The sequence below is a fragment of the Podarcis liolepis genome (genome assembly GCF_965112155.1).
Source record: "Podarcis liolepis genome assembly, chromosome: 18".
Taxonomy (NCBI): Eukaryota; Metazoa; Chordata; class Lepidosauria; order Squamata; family Lacertidae; genus Podarcis; species Podarcis liolepis.
The window spans coordinates 6,758,961-6,777,253 of NC_139572.1; the positions used below are offsets into that span (position 1 = coordinate 6,758,961).

Genomic DNA, 18,293 nt, shown 5'->3' on the forward strand with positions numbered 1-18,293 from the left:
ATCTGTCCTTCCAGTGAGCACTCAGGGCTGATTTCCTTCAGAATGGAGAGGTTGGATCTTCTTGCAGTCCATGGGACTCTCAAGAGTCTCCTCCAGCACCAGAATTCAAAAGCATCCATTCTTTGGCAATCAGCCTTCTTTATGGTCCAGCTCTCACTTCCATACATCACTACTGGGAAAACCATAGCTTTAAGTATACGGACCTTTGTTGGCAAGATGATGTCTCTGCTTTTTAAGACGTTGTCTAGGTTAAATAGAGGATTTTTTTAAAAATGAAAATAGGTACAAATGAGCATTATTATTTTTAAAATATAAAATGCTTGCGAATGGGATACAATAACCACACAGAAATCAAAATAAAAACCAGTGCTAATATGATTCCTTTATTGCCATAAATAAAAAATATAGCAGTTTCTTCACCTCCCCTTTGCAATCAGGGACCGTACCCACGTGACTGCAGCGTGCCCGCTCACTTCCGCATTGATCAAAAAGTTCGCACTGCGCAGGCGCGAGAACCGTCCAACCATTCCTTCTGTCCTCTTTTTTCCCGCCTCTAAGATCAAAGAGCTGCGTCGAAGGGGCTAGAGCGGCCGTGTTCCGGATTCCTGCCCTAGGCCCCTCCTCCTTCCCTTACGAGCCACCGCCCGCCCCTTGCCGGCTCCTATAAAAGGCAGCTTGTTGACGTCAGCGTCCTCTTCCGCCCGCTCGGCCCCTGCCAACGAGACAGGGCTACCCGAGCCGCCGCCATTGTTGCCGGCCTTTCTTTTTCCCCCCTGCCCCTTCTGAAGCGCCTCCGGAGAATCCGGCGCCATCCGCCAACATGGTGAGGCATCGGAGGCTGGGGTTGGGCTGAGGGGAAGCGGGGGGCCGGGGGCGAAATGCGGGGCCGGGCAAGGCCGCGGGGGGAGCGCGGCTTCGGCTCCGGGGAGGCCGCCGGGCCTGCTGTGGGGTTGGAGGCCTACGGAGAGGGAGCGGGGCCGGTAGCGAGAAAAGAGGCCCAGGCCTAGAAGAGGCCTGGAAAGGAAGCAGATAAGCTAAAAGGGCGAATCAAAACCAAAGCAGCTCTGCTTGCTAATGTTGTGGCCGGGGAATTTGGGGTGAAAAGAGGGGCGCTAATAATAAAATAATTAAAATTAAAAATATGGGGCTCCTGAGCTTTGAGCCGAAGGGTGTGGCTGGACCTTAATAATGTGGGTGCGAGAGGGCTCCCCCCAAAAAAAACCCCGCGTTGCTTTCCCACGTTAGTCCTACTCGAGAGTAGGCTCATTAAACTGATAGGTAACTCGGGGCCCTACAATTTCAGATAGGCTCCAATTAGGTGGATACAAACCTCTTTTTAAAGTAACCGTTTAAGGTAGCATTTATTTCTCTCCATGCTCAGTGTTTTATTTTTTTAAAGGGTTCTCCTTTATTTTTTCCTCCCCCGCGTTGCTTTCCCATATTAGTCCTACTCGAGAGTAGGCTCATTAAACTGATAGGTAACTCGGGGCCCTTCAATTTCAGATAGGTGGATACAAACCTCTTTTTAAAGTAACCGTTTAAGGTAGCATTTATTTCTCTCCATGCTCAGTGTTTTATTTTTTTAAAGGGTTCCCCTTTATTTTTCCTCCCCCGCGTTGCTTTCCCATATTAGTCCTACTCGAGAGTAGGCTCATTAAACTGATAGGTAACTCGGGGCCCTTCAATTTCAGATAGGTGGCTACAAACCTCTTTTTAAAGTAACCGCTTAAGGTAGCATTTATTTCTCTCTATACTCAGTGTTTTATTTTTTTAAAGGGTTCCCCTTTATTTTTCCTCCCCCGCGTTGCTTTCCCATATTAGTCCTACTCGAGAGAAGGCTCATTAAACTGATAGGTAACTCGGGGCCCTTCAATTTCAGATAGGTGGCTACAAACCTCTTTTTAAAGTAACTGCTTAAGGTAGCATTTATTTCTCTCTATACTTTTATTTTTTTAAAAGGGTTCCCCTTTATTTTTCCTCCCCCTTGTTTTTGCGGCAGAATAAGCCTAACCCCCCCCCCTTCTCAAATACAAAAAGAATTTTGGATTGGAGGATATGCTAGGGCAAATAGATGGATTTCATTTTTACATCTCCTTCGCCATACGTGCTTAATGTATGTAGTATGTACACATGCATGTTAAGGGTCCTAACTCCCTATATTCCTAAAATCTGTGTTGGGTGGGCTTGGGCCTCGCCATGGCCTCTGCCTAACCTCACAGCGTTTTTAGGATAAAAAGTGGAAAAGGAGAAGGTCCACGTACACAACCTTCAGCTCCCGGGAGGAAAGGTGGGGTTTAAATGTAATAACAAGAAGTGAATTGATGGAAGGGGGTCGCGGGATGACATATTCAAGCCGTGGTGAGTTTGAAGATAGGGGTGGCTTCCCTTTGGGGGGAGCTACCAAATAGGGGGAGAATAGGTTTTGGAATCACAGTGAAAACTAAAGAATCCCAGAGCTCTGTATGCATCAGAATATATTTGGTTGGCAGGTAAAAATATCTGTTGCGGGGGGAGATGACTTGGGGACGTGAAATGATGTGGCAGAGTATGAGGAAGCTGGGAGAATGCCAGGATGTTATCTCGGCCAAAGGGAGGTACTGCAGCGTGCAGAGTGGAAATTGTATTTTCACTCTCTCTCTCTCTTTCTCTTTCCTGCGTTAAAGCAGCCGTCTTATGTAAGCCCTGCGGTCTTTGGCAGGGAGGAGACGCCTAGAGACTTCGGAATTAGATTTTCTCCCGTCCCTAAAGCCCAGTGAACCTGTACATGGGTGATTCGTGCCGAAATGATCTGTTCACCCAAACTAGAGTTCTGCTGTTTTACTGCGACGGGTGCTTTTGTTTCAACCAGACTCCATAGTTCAGAGGGTGTGGAGGCGATCCCCAGTACAACTTGAAAGATTTTGTGTGCCCCCCCTTTTTTTTTAAGCCCATGGAGAACGTGTGTGTCTTTTTAAATGTATCTATAGGCCTTCATGTTTGCCTTGCAATGCCCTTGGAAAAAATTGTGTTTGTTCTGTAATAGCAGAATTGGCACACAGAGGGGCCGGCGTGACTCAGTGAAGTTACGTACTTTATTATACCAGGTCAAGCTGCTGATTCATCTAGTCCAGTATTGTCTACTCTGACTGAGGATAATAAAAGGGCCGTTCTTTCTAGTTCGTGATAGGCTGGGCTTTCTGGGATGGAAGGCAGATTAGTGCTTCGCCCACCCTGGTGCTTAGCAACAAAACGGTTCAGAGCTAGGCTCCATTCAGAGCTGGCGACAGCTTGGCAGCGAGAAACACGTGTGCAGTGCCTTTCCCTCTCGCCTTATGAGAGAAACCGTCGTGCTTGCAACTGCAGCAAGCAGAAGGTTCATTGGTAACAGGAGATCCACACCATATTTGACTTCTCCCAAAGAATCCTAAGAGCTGTAGGCCGCTAATGGTGCTGAGAATTGCAGCTCTGCTGGAAGTTGTAGCTCTGTGAGCGGGGTGGATTGCTGTTCACAAGATTATTTGAGGGAAGTCATGTACTTTAATTGTGTGGTGTGGGCCTGCCCTAAGCAGGATCTGAAACCACATGTTTCCAAGTTTGGAGGCAAATTCCGTAGAGCAGTTATAGCCAGCTTCCTAATACAGTGATACCTCGGGTTACAGACGCTTCAGGTTGGGTTTTTTGGGGTTGGGTTTTTGCGGTTTTTTTGGGTTGGGTTGTGGACCGCCGAAACCCGGAAGTACTGGGACGGGTTTCGGTGGCCGCGCATGTGCAGAAGCACCAAATTGCAGCATGCGCATACACGCCGCTACGGGTTGAGAATGTGCATCCTGCACGGATCACGTTTGCAACCCGAGTGTCCACTGTACAGAATGACACCTCAGTGCTTCCTCTCTCTCCCCCCCCCCCCCACTTCAATAAAGCAGTCCAGGAATGGCCTGTTGTCTGAAGCAGCCACATTAACCTCCCTTCTGTTGCCCCAGGTGAACTTCACCGTAGACCAGATCCGGGCCATCATGGACAAGAAGGCCAACATCCGGAACATGTCAGTGATCGCCCATGTGGATCATGGGAAATCTACCCTCACAGACTCGCTGGTTTGCAAAGCTGGGATTATTGCCTCAGCCCGTGCGGGAGAAACCCGTTTCACCGACACGAGAAAAGATGAGCAGGAGAGGTGTATCACTATCAAGTCCACGTAAGTCCTTTCCAGAGTCGTCGTCCCTCCCCCCCCCCTTCTCTATTCCTGAAACTTCCAGAAAAGGAATTCCCAGCAGAAGGCTCATCCAGGCAGGTTTCCTTCGGCTGGGGGAGATTCAAATAGGGGTTTAACTCTCCCATTAAAATCACATAGGAGGTTGGTGGTTTGCACCCACCCAAGGATGGCTGTTGAGCAGAATTCCTGCATTACAGCTCTGGTGGGGGTGGGAATTACATCAGTCAGCAAATCCTGAGACTCTTCATCTCTGGGTCATGGTTTCAAGCCCCACATTGGGTGAAGGATTTCTGCATTGCAGTAGGTTGGGCTAGATGACCCTTGGGATCCCTTATAATTCTCGAATTCTCTGATTCGAAAAGGTCTGAAATTTTGCTGATTTATGGTGTAAGCGTCTGGAAGTAGTGGAAAGGTAAAACTTGTCACTCTTGATGTAATTCAAGTACGTATGCATTAATTCAGTGCTTTTGAAGACAAGCCATAGGCCCTCGATAGGTGTATATTGTATTTTATTTGTCTTCTTTTAATGTGTGTAACCAACCTTGAGTCCCATCTGAAGGAAAAGGCAGGATTATTATTATAATTTTACTAAATTTGCATTCTGCTCTGTAACCATAGATTTCAGGGCAGTTCGCAACAGTAAAAAACACAAAATACATAATTAAAATAATGACAATTCAGTAATTCCCTTCCCTCTCGAACGCACTTTAAAAGGGCATTGGATGTCAATTAGCCAAAGACCTGGTTAAAGAGGAACGTTTTTGCCTGGCGCCTAAAGCCAAACCTCCCTGTTCCACAAATGGGGAGCCACTTCTTGTATTTTCCGTTCTTGTATTTTCACCCTCCGGACCACTCATGGAGGAGGCACGTGAAGAAGGGCCTCAGGGGGTTCTTGTGGTGGAACGGTAGTTTAACGGTTAGGAATTTATGCATCGTCTTCCTCCAGGGCAATTTCTCTCTTCTACGAGCTTGCGGAGAATGATTTGGCATTTATCAAGCAAAGCAAAGATGGCTGTGGTTTCCTGATCAATTTGATTGACTCCCCGGGCCATGTGGATTTCTCGTCGGAGGTCACTGCTGCCCTGCGTGTCACCGATGGTGCCTTGGTCGTCGTGGATTGTGTTTCTGGTGAGATGTCCCCCTTTGCCTTGAGACCTAGAGCCATGGCCCCTTGCTGTGGCCTCTCTCCCAAGGGCCGTACGCCCCATAGGCTGGAGAGGGAAGCAAGGGTGTCCATAGGCTGAAGGAAGCCCCACCTTCTGCATTAGGAAGCCCTAACCCCAAGTGCTTGTAGCCCCATAGCGATGACTTGAGCCTTTGTTTCCTCTTCCTCCCAGGGGTGTGCGTCCAAACAGAGACCGTTCTGCGCCAGGCCATTGCTGAGAGGATCAAGCCTGTCCTGATGATGAATAAAATGGACCGGGCGCTGCTGGAGCTGCAGCTTCAGCCAGAGGAACTGTACCAGACCTTCCAGCGCATTGTGGAGAACGTGAACGTCATCATCTCCACTTACGGGGAAGGCGAGGGCGGCCCCATGGGCAACATTATGGTAAGGCAGGCCGTGTTGATGTGCAGTCTTGACCTTTCACCTCTGTGAGCAGCTGTATCCTGCTCAGAGTCGACCTGTTGAAATTGGGCCTGCTCCGACTGGCTTAAATTATTATTAGTAAGCAAGTCACGCTTCTGTGCTCTGGTTTCTCATAACAGCTTGTGCGGTGAGAATAGAAATGAAGTCCATTGAAACCGGGCATATAATGAGTGCTAAACACAAATTAAATACTCAAAATGTATTTTAAAGGTACAAATCCTGTCCGCTCCTATTAATGGATCATCGCATCAAAGTCCATTGACATGTTTTAGGTACTCCTAAAAGCCAGTTGCCCATGAAAATAAGTGATTTTGCCTGGCACCCATAGACGAGACAACAAATGGTGTGATTCCCTGAGGAGAGTGATCCACAAACATATCCACCGCTGAAAAGGTTGCCAACCTCTTTATCTCCCTTGAAAAAGGGCCTCAGTGGTTGTACTCATGCGTGTGAATTGGACGTAACCCCTATTGCATGTCACAAATGGTCGCTAGAACACAGTTACATTGACACTTGAGCACCTCGGTCTGTTCCAAAGCGCGACAGAGAAATCAGTATTGATGTTTAAGCATTAGAATGCTTAGAATCCTAGAATGGTAGAGTGGGAAGGGATCGCCTAGTTTAACTCCCTGCAACACAGGAATCTTTCGCCCACATGGGGCTCAAACATTGAGATAAAGAGATCTTATGCTCTACCAACTGAACATGTTTTATTTATTCGAAATGCATGCCTCACAGGCATTTATTTTCATTGCCTCTGTGGAAAGGTCATATGAAGTTAGCCCAAATTTCTTAGAATAGCCTCACTTTTAGGGAGTGGTGAAGTGAGCTTTCATTCTGTAACTTGAATATGTAATAAACAGTTTCAGAATCTATACCCTTCGTGGTTCGTTTTTTCCTCTTTGAGAACAGCTAAAACGATAATGACATATTAAAAGACGAGTTTCCAGCCCGTCAGGAAGTTGACTCCTTAACTCCATACCTTGATGTGTTCTTCTCCTTGCCTTCCAGATTGATCCGGTTCTGGGCACCGTCGGCTTTGGCTCCGGCTTGCACGGCTGGGCTTTCACGCTGAAACAGTTTGCCGAGATGTATGTGGCGAAATTCGCAGCAAAGGGCGAAGGGCAGCTGAGCACAGCTGACCGTGCCAAGAAAGTAGAAGACATGATGAAGAAGCTGTGGGGAGACAGGTGAGAGCCGCTTAGGCTTTTGGAGCTGGGGCTCTCCGTTAGAATCCACTCTGCAGGTCGGAATGCAGTGGGGAGAACACTTAGAGCTGACCTCCCTTGCAGACACGCAGGATCAGAGCAAGCACTTAATCCTGAGACTAGTCCTGAAAATTGTCCCCTATTTGTTGACTTGGCTTGGCCACCAAGGGTCAGATCCAGGCCGTACATGCGAAGCATGTAGCTTTCTTTAGAGAATGGGGATACATAGCCCTCCAGACCCCACAGATTTCAAGGCGGTGTCAATTTGCAGCACGCCAACTAGGCTCGGAAGACTGCAAAAGGCACAGGGGAGGCTGACTGCTTTCGAGGGGGGCAAGTGAGGAAACGGCCGCCTGTCTAAAGAGTTGGGGGCCTCGGAACGTAGAAATTTGGCTCTTCCAAAAGATGGTCATGCGGGCAGCTTCCAGGAGGCCACCCGCTTAGGTGGGTACTCTTGAGAAGGTGGTAGGCAGGCCAGACACTGCCTTTGCTGCAAAGCTGAAGCTCACATGCCTTTTCGTCCCTAGGTACTTTGACCCAGCCACTGGCAAATTCAGCAAGTCGGCCACCAGCCCAGATGGGAAGAAGCTGCCAAGGACTTTCTGCCAGCTGATCCTGGACCCGATTTTCAAGGTGATGTACCTTTGCTCCCAGTTTTCCCTATAGAGTTGCTCTGTGCTCTTTGTGGTCTGGCGCGATCTGAGCATGATGATGGAAAAAAATTCTTCACTTTGACCTGACTTGTTAAGTTTGAAGAACTTTTTGTAGGTCTGACCCAGAGTTTGCCAGTCCACACTACAGAACCTCCCGATAAAATGTCTGAGAACCTCCCGGTCGTGCCTTACAGTGGTGCCTCGCAAGACGAAATTAATCGGTTCCGCGAGTCTCTTCGTCTTGCGGTTTTTTCGTCTTGCGAAGCGCGGCTCTTAGCAGCTATTAACGGCTTAGCGGCTATTAACGGCTTAGCGGCTTTAAGAAAAAGGAAACAAACTCGCAAGACGTTTCATCTTGCGAAGCAAGCCCATAGGGAAATTCGTCTTGCGGAACGACTCAAAAAACGGAAAACTCTTTCGTCTTGCGCGTTTTTCGTCTTGCGAGGCACCACTGTAGTTTCTTTTGGCACCAGTAGAAGGGTTCTGTGTAAAGGTCCAGACTTGAGAGGGGCTTCCAACTCTAAAGCACTTGGAATAAGAACGTAAAAAAGGTGGTTCTGGCTAATTTTATTTATAGAAGTACAGCCGTACCTCTGAAGTTCAACAGAATCTGTTCCGGAAGTCCATTTGACTTCCAAAACCAAAGTGCAGCTTCTGATTGGCTGCAAGAAGCTCCTGCAGCCAATCAGATGTTTGGCTTCCAAAAATAGTTCGCAAACTGGAACACTTCCGGGGTTGCGGCATTCGGGAGCCAAAACGTTCGAGAGCTAAGCTGTCCGAAAACCAAAGTACGACTGTACTGATTCTGTTATCCCACCATATAAGAAAATATCAAGGTAGTCTTAATGAGTTAAATTTTAAAAATCAAGATGGTTATTAAGTTGACAAGCCAATGAAAATTAAGTATAGGTGCATAGGCCTGGCATCGCAATGTCTCAAAGAGAAAAAAAACCAAGGGTACTTGTCAATTCAGCTAGGAGAGTGTTCACCAGCATGGGACTGGATGCCTGACTTCTGTTTGTGGTCATTTGAGCCTCGGTAAACGAGGGAGGGCCACAATGAACAGCTTTCCTCCGGATGATCTCAATGATCAAGTCTGGGATATGAAGGCTCCGGTGCTCGTTAAGGTATCCCAGGACCTCGTGGTTCAGGTCTTTGTATATGAACAAAAGAACCTTGAATCTGCTGTGGCAGCCTATGCACAGACAGTGTAGATATTTTAGTTGCTGCTTTTTTTAAGCCAAAAGTCAGGGCAGCCAGCCCAGTGTGAAATACAAATGGGCTTGTATTGCCTTTGCCTGTTGCAGTTAGTTGGAAGGAAGCCCTGATGACCTGTTTTGAGTGTTCTGCCTGGCTTTAGGAATATTGCTAGAGGAGACATAACCCGCTGCTTCTGTGGGAGCTGCACCCAGCCTAGCCTAACGTCCGTGCAATTATTTCTCCTTTGAAAGGTGTTCGATGCGATCATGAACTTCAAGAAGGAGGAAACCGCCAAACTGATAGAGAAGCTGGACATAAAGCTGGACAGCGAGGATAAAGACAAGGAGGGGAAACCCTTGCTGAAGGTGAGGGGGCGGGTGGCTCATGCCCTAGGAAGGGTGGGGGAGTAGAAGTTAAATTGCTTGCTGGGGTAGGAAAGCCTTCAGTAGGCTCCAGAGGATGAAGCTCAGAGTTTTAGCACACATGGAAAACTTAAAACAAATCCTTATTTCTTGATGAATAGCCTTTGGACCAGGCACCCCCAAACTCAGCCCTCCAGCTGCTTTGGGACTACAACTCCCATCATCCCTAGCTAACAGGACCAGTGGTCAGGGATGATGGGAATTGTAGTCCCAAAGCAGCTGGAGGGGGTAGCGTTTGAGGGTACCTGTTTAGGACTATAATGCAACTTAAATAGAAAACTATCTTTGGAAAGGTTTTCCTCCAAAAGCATTTTGTTTTAAAAATCCATTTTTTAAAAAAACCACACGATTCAAATCAACAAAATTGATTTATATATATAAAAAAATCCTATTTATATATAAAAAAACCCAGTTTAAATTAAAAGAAGTTTTTTTAAAAAATTGATTTTTATCCACCCTGGTGGGATTTACTTCCCCAAAAACATGCATACATGTTTTAATTTAAAAATCCAATTTAAATTTTAAAAAATGCAAACCCCCCCCCCCATTTTTTAAAATAAAAAACCCATTGGTTTTTATCCACTCTGATTCGTGGTGACCTCGCTATGTGACTGGGTTAGATGGCTCTCCTCTCTGAACTCGTGGTTCCTCCCTCTCCTTCCCAGGCTGTGATGAGACGCTGGCTGCCGGCTGGGGATGCGCTGCTGCAGATGATCACCATCCACCTGCCCTCTCCTGTCACCGCTCAGAAGTACCGCTGCGAGTTGCTGTATGAAGGGCCCCCTGACGACGAAGCTGCCATGGGTAAGTAGCAGCCCCCCTGAAGACGAGCGGGGTGCCCCATCCCCAGAAAGAGGTTGACTCTCTAGTGAAGAAAGCGGCCTTCCAGAAACAGTTGCAGTTTTTTCTTGTCCCCTAGAGCCTTTAGATGGGACGCTGGTGGCACTGTGGGTTAAACCACAGAGCCTAGGACTTGCCGATCAGAAGATCGGCGGTTCGAATCCCCGCAACAGGGTGAGCTCCCGTTGCTTGGGCCCTGCTCCTGCCAACCTAGCAGCTCGAAAGCACGTCAAAGTGCAAGTAGATAAATAGATACCGCTCCGGCGGGAAGGTAAACGGCATTTCCGTGCGCTGCTCTGGTTCGCCAGAAGCGGCTTAGTCCTGCTGGCCACATGACCCGGAAGCTGTACGCCGGCTCCCTTGGCGAGGAAAGCGAGATGAGCACCGCATCCCCCGAGTCGGTCACGACTGGACCTAATGGTCAGGGGTCCCTTTACCTTTAGAGCCTTTAAATAGTCTTTTTTCCCCTTTCCTCCCCCAGGAATTAAGAACTGTGACCCCAAAGGCCCCCTGATGATGTACATCTCCAAAATGGTGCCGACCACTGACAAGGGCCGCTTCTATGCCTTTGGGCGCGTCTTCTCGGGCATTGTGTCCACCGGCCTGAAGTGCAGAATTATGGGACCAAACTACACCCCAGGCAAGAAGGAAGATCTCTACCTGAAGCCAATCCAGAGGTCCGTTTTTCACAAATCGCTGGGCTTTGCTTCGCACTTCCCGTCCCTGTCCGCAGGCTCACGTGGGCTTTGGGTGGCAGGAAGTGGCAGCTGAAAAGAATATGAGTTCAGGAACAAAATCCCACCTTATCCAGCAATTTTGTTCTGCAGAGCCCAGCTATATGTACCTCTAGTGGGTTTAACACACTTGCGATTCCAAGGCCAAGTGAGTGGAGAAGAGGAGAACTGAGTGAGAGCTCCCGCTTAAGGGAGGTGGCGCCGCCTCCGTGTGAGGGAGAGAACATGCACACTGGCGATCCACGTGGCAATTCCCGGACTGTCCGTGGCCGGATCCAGAAGGCAATTGGGCCTGATCCGGCTTGCAGGTCTTAGTTTGCCGGCCCGTGCTTTAGATCAGGGGTCAGCAACCTTTTTCAGCCGTGGGCTGATTCTTTTGAGGGGCCAGACTATATTTTTTTTGGGGGGAAACGAATGAATTCCTGTGCCCCACAAATAAACCAGAGGTGCATTTTAAATAAAAGCACACATTCTACTCATGTAAAAACATGCTGATTTCCGGACCGTCCGTGGGCCGGATTGAGAAGGCGATTGGGCTGCATCCGGCCCGCGGGCCTTAGGTTACCTACCCCTGCTTTAGATGTTCATAACCTGTCCCTGGGGAGAGGGGGGATGTGTCAATAGTTTCCCCCTGGCAGTGGCTCATTCCAAAAGAACGCCAGTCCGCCCCCAGAGCAGACTTTCCAGCCCCCCCCCAAGCTGCTTTTGCTGTCCTTCACCTTCCCAGGGGACGTGGGTGGCGCTGTGGGTAAAACCTCGGTGCCTAGGACTTGCTGATCGTATGGTCGGCGGTTCGAATCCCCGCGGCGGGATGAGCTACCGTCTTCGGTCCCACCTCGTGCCCACCTAGCAGTTGGAAAGCACAATTAAGTGCAAGTAGATAAATAGGTACCACTTTATAGCGGGAAGGTAAACGGCGTTTCCGTGTGCTGCGCTGGTGCTGGCTCGCCAGAGCAGCTTCGTCACGCTGGCCCCGTGACCCGGAAGTGTCTGCGGACAGCGCTGGCCCCCGGCCTCTTAAGTGAGATGGGCGCACAACCCTAGAGTCGGACACGACTGACCCGTACGGACAGGGGTACCTTTACCTTCCCACCACTTCTCCACAATTCCCCCCCATTCCCCACCCTTTCCCCTCCTTCCGAATGTCTCAAGAAATGAAACTGATTTGTAAAAAATGCTACTTGGAGAGGAGAGAGAGACATTGCACATACTTTTGTAAACTAAGAAAATCTTTAATAAAAATACATTTTTTAAAAAAAAACCTCTCCCCTCTCTAGAACCATTCTCATGATGGGCCGCTACGTGGAGCCCATCGAGGACGTGCCTTGCGGCAACATCGTGGGGCTGGTTGGCGTTGACCAGTTCCTGGTCAAGACGGGCACCATCACCACCTTTGAGCACGCCCACAACTTGCGCGTCATGAAGTTCAGCGTCAGCCCCGTGGTGCGCGTCGCCGTGGAAGCCAAGAACCCAGCCGACCTGCCCAAGCTGGTGGAGGGGCTGAAGAGGCTGGCCAAGTCTGACCCCATGGTGCAGGTGAGCCGGGGTGAATAGCCTGCGTAGAAAACCCGTTGAGGCCTTCAAAGGGTTTTTAGGTGTGGGGGATGACAGGGGGGGCAGCACATTGTGGGTTGGGGATGGGGGACGCTTCTCGGTTTGGGCTGGGCCTCGTTTCTGCTTCATTCCTTTCACTCTTCCCCATCTTCCAGTGTATCATTGAGGAGTCTGGGGAGCACATCATAGCTGGCGCTGGGGAGCTGCATCTGGAGATCTGCCTGAAGGATCTTGAGGAGGACCATGCCTGCATTCCAATTAAGGTAATTGCACCACCTGACGAGGCTGTAGCCCGGTCTTGGGGCTGTAGCTGTCCAGGAGTTGAGAGAAGGTGTGGCTCTGACATCAGCAAGCACGACCCGACCATAAGAGCATCATGGTGCCAGTGTGGTCTAGTGGTTAAGAGAGGTAGATTTGTAATCTGGGGAACCGGGTTCGCGTCTCCGCTCCTCCACCTGCAGCTGCTGGGTGACCTTGGGCCAGTCACACTTCTCTGAAGTCTCTCAGCCCCACTCACCTCACAGAGTGTTTGTTGTGGGGGAGGAAGGGAAAGGAGAATGTTAGCCGCTTTGAGACTCCTTCGGGTAGTGATAAAGCGGGATATCAAATACAAACTCCTCTTAAAGGGGAGCCTAACCTGTTTCACACTTTCTCTTTGCAAAATGTTTTGGTTGCCATTTTCAAACTGAAACAGAAAGTTGTCATCACAGGCAATCACAAGTGCAGAAAACACTGCTGGCAATGAATGTGTGATATCGGAGGCGGGATATCAAATCCAAACTACTACTCCTCTTCTTCTTCTCACCCTCCCTTTGTTTCCAGCAAGTGGTATTCAGGAGCATTACTAGAATTAATAATAATAATAATAATAATAATAATAATTAATAATAATTTATTATTTATTATTTATACCCTGTCCACCTGGCTGGGTTTCCCCAGCCACTCTGGGTGACTTCCAACAAAATTAGTCCATCAAACATTGAAAGCTTCCCTAAGCAGGGCTGCCTTCAGATGTCTTCTGTATAGAATAAGAGGCCAAGCAGAGCATATGTTTAGAGAAGATTGGAAAACAGTTTTTGAATATATGCGGTCAAAATTGTGTACACTTGAAAACCCTGTCAGCATTAAGATAGATTCAACTGTGTCAAAAAGATTTGATGGATGCAATAATGGAATACTGAATGGCATAGCTTTTGTGAAATATGCAGGGATTTATAAACCGCGAAAAGAGAAGAAGGGATGTCATTGATCTCTTAAGGATGTAAAAAACGAGTGTTCCAAATTGTAAAACAGAAAATTAATAAAAAAAATTATAATAAATAAAAACAAAGCCATTGCTACAGACTATCTCAAGGCAATGTACAAGATGCAATAAACAGTCCGCATTGGCTTTGAAGCGGCTAGGGACTTAAAAAATGTTTTTTTTAATCTTTCTGGCAGAAATCTGACCCAGTGGTCTCTTACCGTGAGACGGTCAGCGAGGAGTCGAGTGTTCTGTGCCTTTCCAAGTCTCCCAACAAGCACAACCGCCTGTACATGAAAGCCCGCCCCTTCCCCGACGGCCTGGCCGAGGACATCGACAAAGGAGACGTCTCCGCCCGCCAGGAGCTGAAGACGCGGGCCCGTTACTTGGCCGAGAAGTACGAGTGGGACGTGGCCGAGGCCCGCAAGATCTGGTGCTTCGGCCCGGACGGCACTGGCCCCAACATCCTGACGGACATCACCAAGGGGGTGCAGTACCTCAACGAGATCAAGGACAGCGTTGTGGCAGGCTTCCAGTGGGCCACGAAGGAGGTAAGCAAGAGTGGGCGCCCCTCATCGCAGGGCGGTGGGCTGTCTGCGTCCTGCCTTCTTGGAACGGAGCAGAGACTTGTTGCAGTTTCCGAATAATAATTTATTACTTGCACCCCGCTCATCTGGCTGGGTTTCCCCAGCCGCTCTGGGCAGCTTCCAACAAAATATTAAAATACAATAGTCCGTCAAACATTAAAGGCTTCCCTGAACAGGGCTGCCTTCAGATGTCTTCTAAAAGTCTGGTAGTTGTTTTCCTCTTTGACATCTGGTGGGAGGGCGTTCCACAGGCCCTCTGCCTGGTTCCCTGTAACTTTTGAGTGCTTTGTCACATCAGCCCCTCAAGGCTGTGTTCCAGCTTTAGGAAGTTGAATCAGCCTCGTATGTGATTTCCTCTTGCCCCTCCCCCTGAGTTGCAATGGGGCGTCCTTTTCAGGTGCTCACTTTTCCTTGCTGGGTGTTGCTTGGCCTGCGTTTCTCCTCCTTGATCGAGGGGGGTGGGGGTGTCGTCTCCGAATTCCCCTTCCTCCTGCTAGGTGCTCTGTCCGTTCCCCCTCTGAGGGCATGGGTTAGAATCATAGAATAGAATCAAAGAATCATAGAGTTGGAGGAGACCACAAGGGCCATCGAGTCCAACCCCCTGCCAAGCAGGAAACACCATCAGAGCACTCCTGACATATGGTTGTCAAGCCTCTGCTTAAAGACCTCCAAAGGAGGAGACTCCACCACACTCCTTGGCAGCAAATTCCACTGTCCAACAGCTCTTACTGGCAGGAAGTTCTTCCTCATGTTTAGGTGGAGTCTTCTTTCTTGTAGTTTGGATCCATTGCTCCGTGTCCGCTTCTCTGGAGCAGCAGAAAACAACCTTTCTCCCTCCTCTAGGTGACATCCTTTTATATATTTGAACATGGCTATCATATCACCCCTTAACCTCCTCTTCTCCAGGCTAAACATGCCCAGCTCCCTTAGCCGTTCCTCATAAGGCATCGTTTCCAGGCCTTTGACCAGTACTGCCCTGCACACATACACTACCTCTTCCTCAGGAGGAGCTGCCATGGGCAGTGGGGAGATGGTAGAGGATGAGGCTTTCAACCTCAGGGTCTTAAGTTCTGGTCCCACATAGGGGGAAAGATTCCTGCATTGCAAGAGGACAAGATGACCTCTGGGATCCCTTCCGATTCCATGGGACGACTGTACTGCGGGGCAGGGATGGAAAGGGAATCAGCGGATATTTGCATCTCCCCTGTTTCTAGTCTCCAATTCTCTCTTTTTATATATAATAATCATCATTAGTTTTCAATTACAATAACCCAGTAATGGCCTCATCATAGCAATGCCAAATTATATACAATTGCTAATTCCAATTATTCAGATGCCAAATGAAATAATTTAGGTGGCCTCCCATGTGCTAGAATTGATGGTTTGATTATTTGCTTTATTTCTGCGTTTCAAAAATCTTGCCCATCTCAATTACACTCCAGTTAAAATAACAATCCCTCTTACAACAACTGCAGTACTAACGACATCTAATCGTATTGACATGTTACCTTAAACCTCCTGTGTGTGACAGTTATTTTGTCCATGATGTTCTTTCCCATTCTTGTAAAATATTATGCCTATCCTTTCTCAGTTGTTGCTGCTCTCCATCATATCTAGACTCCGATTCTCTGCTCCTTAGTAGATCACGCTCTTCCCATCCTCTAGTCCCCATTGGCCCTACCTTTGCTTCTTGGCTGCTATGGCAGAGTGCTTAATTGCTTTTTTTTTAAAAAAACTATGTTGCCTGCTTCAGAGAGGAAGGACAGATAAGTTGGGTTGAATGCAAACTAGAAAATGATTTTCTCTCCCACCCTCAACCTCTCTCTTTTCTCCAGGGTGCCCTTTGCGAGGAAAACATGCGCGCCGTCCGCTTTGACGTGCACGACGTGACCCTGCACGCGGACGCCATCCACCGCGGAGGTGGCCAGATCATTCCCACGGCCAGAAGGTGCCTCTATGCCTGCGTGTTGACGGCTCAGCCCCGCCTCATGGAGCCCATCTACCTTGTGGAGATCCAGGTGGGTAACTGGAGGCAGGCTGTGTTCTTAAGAGGCGGCGGCGGCGGCAGCCCACTGGCTTGACTCTGTGCAGTGCTGTAACGTATACCCACTTTCTTCCCCTTCCAGTGCCCAGAACAGGTTGTGGGTGGCATCTATGGCGTGCTGAACAGGAAGCGGGGGCACGTCTTTGAGGAGTCCCAGGTGGCCGGCACCCCCATGTTTGTGGTCAAAGCCTATCTCCCTGTCAACGAGTCCTTTGGTAAGTCTCAGCTTTTATCAGCCTCCCTTGGCACTTGCATCTTCCAGGTAACCTTTGTCAGCAGCTGGAGGTGTGAAGGATCGATCAGAGGTTGTCTCCCAGGCTAATCTGAGATGGCTGCTACAAAGTTGAGCAGGTCTTGCCCTGGTAGCAGACTTCTGTTCCTCTTAAGTACATTTCTGAGCACAATTCAAAGTTTGGGAATGACCGTTAAAGCCCTAAATGGCCCATTATACCTGAAGGAACATCTCTACCCCCATCGTTCAGCTTGGACACTGAGGCCCAGCTCTGAGGGCCTTCTCGGTAGTGGCGCCCTCCCCGTGGAACGTCTTCCTATCAGATGTCAAGGAAATAAACAACTCTCTGACTTTTAGAAGACATCTGAAGGCAACCCTGTTTAGGGAAGTTTTCAATGTTTGGTGTTTTCTTGTGCTTTTAATATTTTGTTGAGAGCCGCCTACAGTGGCTGGGGAAACTCAGCCAGATGGGTTGGGTATAAATTAATAAATTAATAAATTATTACTAATATTATTTATTAAGGTAGATGCCTCCAGGATGCTGCTTTTAGCTAAGACAATGAGCTGGTTGTGGGGTGTGTGGGTAAACTTGGAACACCTGTATTTCTGTCTTACAGTTTTGTTTGCTTATAGTATAAACTCTTCTCTCTCCCTCTCTCTTCACAGGCTTCACTGCTGACTTGAGATCCAACACGGGTGGCCAGGCTTTCCCCCAGTGTGTGTTCGACCACTGGCAGATCCTGCCCGGAGACCCGTTCGACAACACCAGCCGCCCGTGCCAGGTGGTCGCCGAGACCCGCAAGCGCAAAGGGCTGAAGGAGGGCATTCCCGCACTAGATAACTTCCTGGACAAATTGTAAAAACCAATCAACCAAGCTGAATTAAAAATGCAACACCAGATGTAAAAGAATAAATTTAAAAATGTATGTTGTGGGACTCCAAATTTAACTTGGCATAATAACATCAGCGCCGCAGGTGTCTTGCAAAAGGCATCGGGCCACTTCCTTGCTTGATCTTCCGTCTCGGGGCAGATTTTAAAAAGAGCGGTGTCTGCATTCAGCCCTAGAGGTTCCAGGCCGTCTGCACACGAACCAGCGGGGCCGCTCACCCAGTGCCATTATAACTTCCAAAAATACATTTCCATTTGATGCAACTGAAACGTTGCCCGTCTCCATATTTATTTGACGCTCGGAGCCAAGTGAAGGGGGGTTTTTTCCTCCCTTGGTTTGCAGATTGGGGGGGACAGGCAAACTTCCGAAAAGAAAAGGGTGCGTGAAATTTCATTCCATACTCAAATACTGGATTCGATGGGGAGGAGGGGGGCAGTCTGGAGGAATTTTCTTTTAGGATTGGGAGAGAAAAGGGGGGGGGAGGCTTTTCTAGTTGGGCAAAAGCAGCCTCTCTGCTAAATGGGTGTCCTTGTGCAAATCAATGTATTAGTACCACTGGAATAATAAATTTAATAAGACGAGGCTGCCTGTTGTGTTGGATGTCTTTAACAGCTGTTGAGACCTGAGCCCGCACACTTGGAAGCAAAGGGGGAGCTCCATCTGTGCTGTACGAAAGCAGTTTTATTTAGAAAACGGGGGTTGTATGTGTGCACACAGTCCTTCGCTGGCGCCTGCAGGGCTCTTGTAATGAGGCGTGCGGCAAGCATTCAGCTGTAGCCCATAGACCAGGCTGCAGTTTGTGGTGCCCACAACAGTTTATCTGGTTCGGCAGATAATGCCCACAGGCCTCAAAAAGATGAGTGTTCCTTGACTTGAAGCTTCACAGCTCCCTGGTTTTGGCGTAGG

At 48.6% G+C, this 18,293-nt stretch overlaps 1 protein-coding gene and 1 long non-coding RNA gene across 2 annotated transcripts in view; one reads left to right on the forward strand and one right to left on the reverse strand.

Annotated features, from left to right (window-relative positions):
• Window positions 1–18,293, reverse strand: part of LOC310697655 — a 147,591-nt gene that overhangs the window by 31,323 nt on the left and 97,975 nt on the right. The window lies entirely within an intron of this gene.
• On the forward strand, window positions 540–17,423 carry EEF2 (eukaryotic translation elongation factor 2). Its single transcript, XM_083483717.1, has 15 exons — window positions 540–823; window positions 3,960–4,174; window positions 5,139–5,320; window positions 5,530–5,741; window positions 6,792–6,970; window positions 7,516–7,621; window positions 9,093–9,206; window positions 9,929–10,067; window positions 10,585–10,780; window positions 12,115–12,373; window positions 12,547–12,654; window positions 13,832–14,185; window positions 16,057–16,239; window positions 16,348–16,480; window positions 17,164–17,423. The coding sequence occupies exons 1-15, from the start codon at window positions 821–823 to the stop codon at window positions 17,355–17,357; spliced, it is 2,577 nt and encodes an 858-aa protein (XP_083339843.1). The 5' UTR covers window positions 540–820; the 3' UTR covers window positions 17,358–17,423.

Excerpts from the sequence above, each read along its gene's own strand:
- EEF2 (XM_083483717.1), top strand. Across the intron at positions 6,971-7,515 it reads AAGAAGCTGTGGGGAGACAG|GTACTTTGACCCAGCCACTG; the intron begins GTGAGAGCCGCT and ends TTTCGTCCCTAG. Across the intron at positions 9,207-9,928 it reads AGGGGAAACCCTTGCTGAAG|GCTGTGATGAGACGCTGGCT; the intron begins GTGAGGGGGCGG and ends TCTCCTTCCCAG.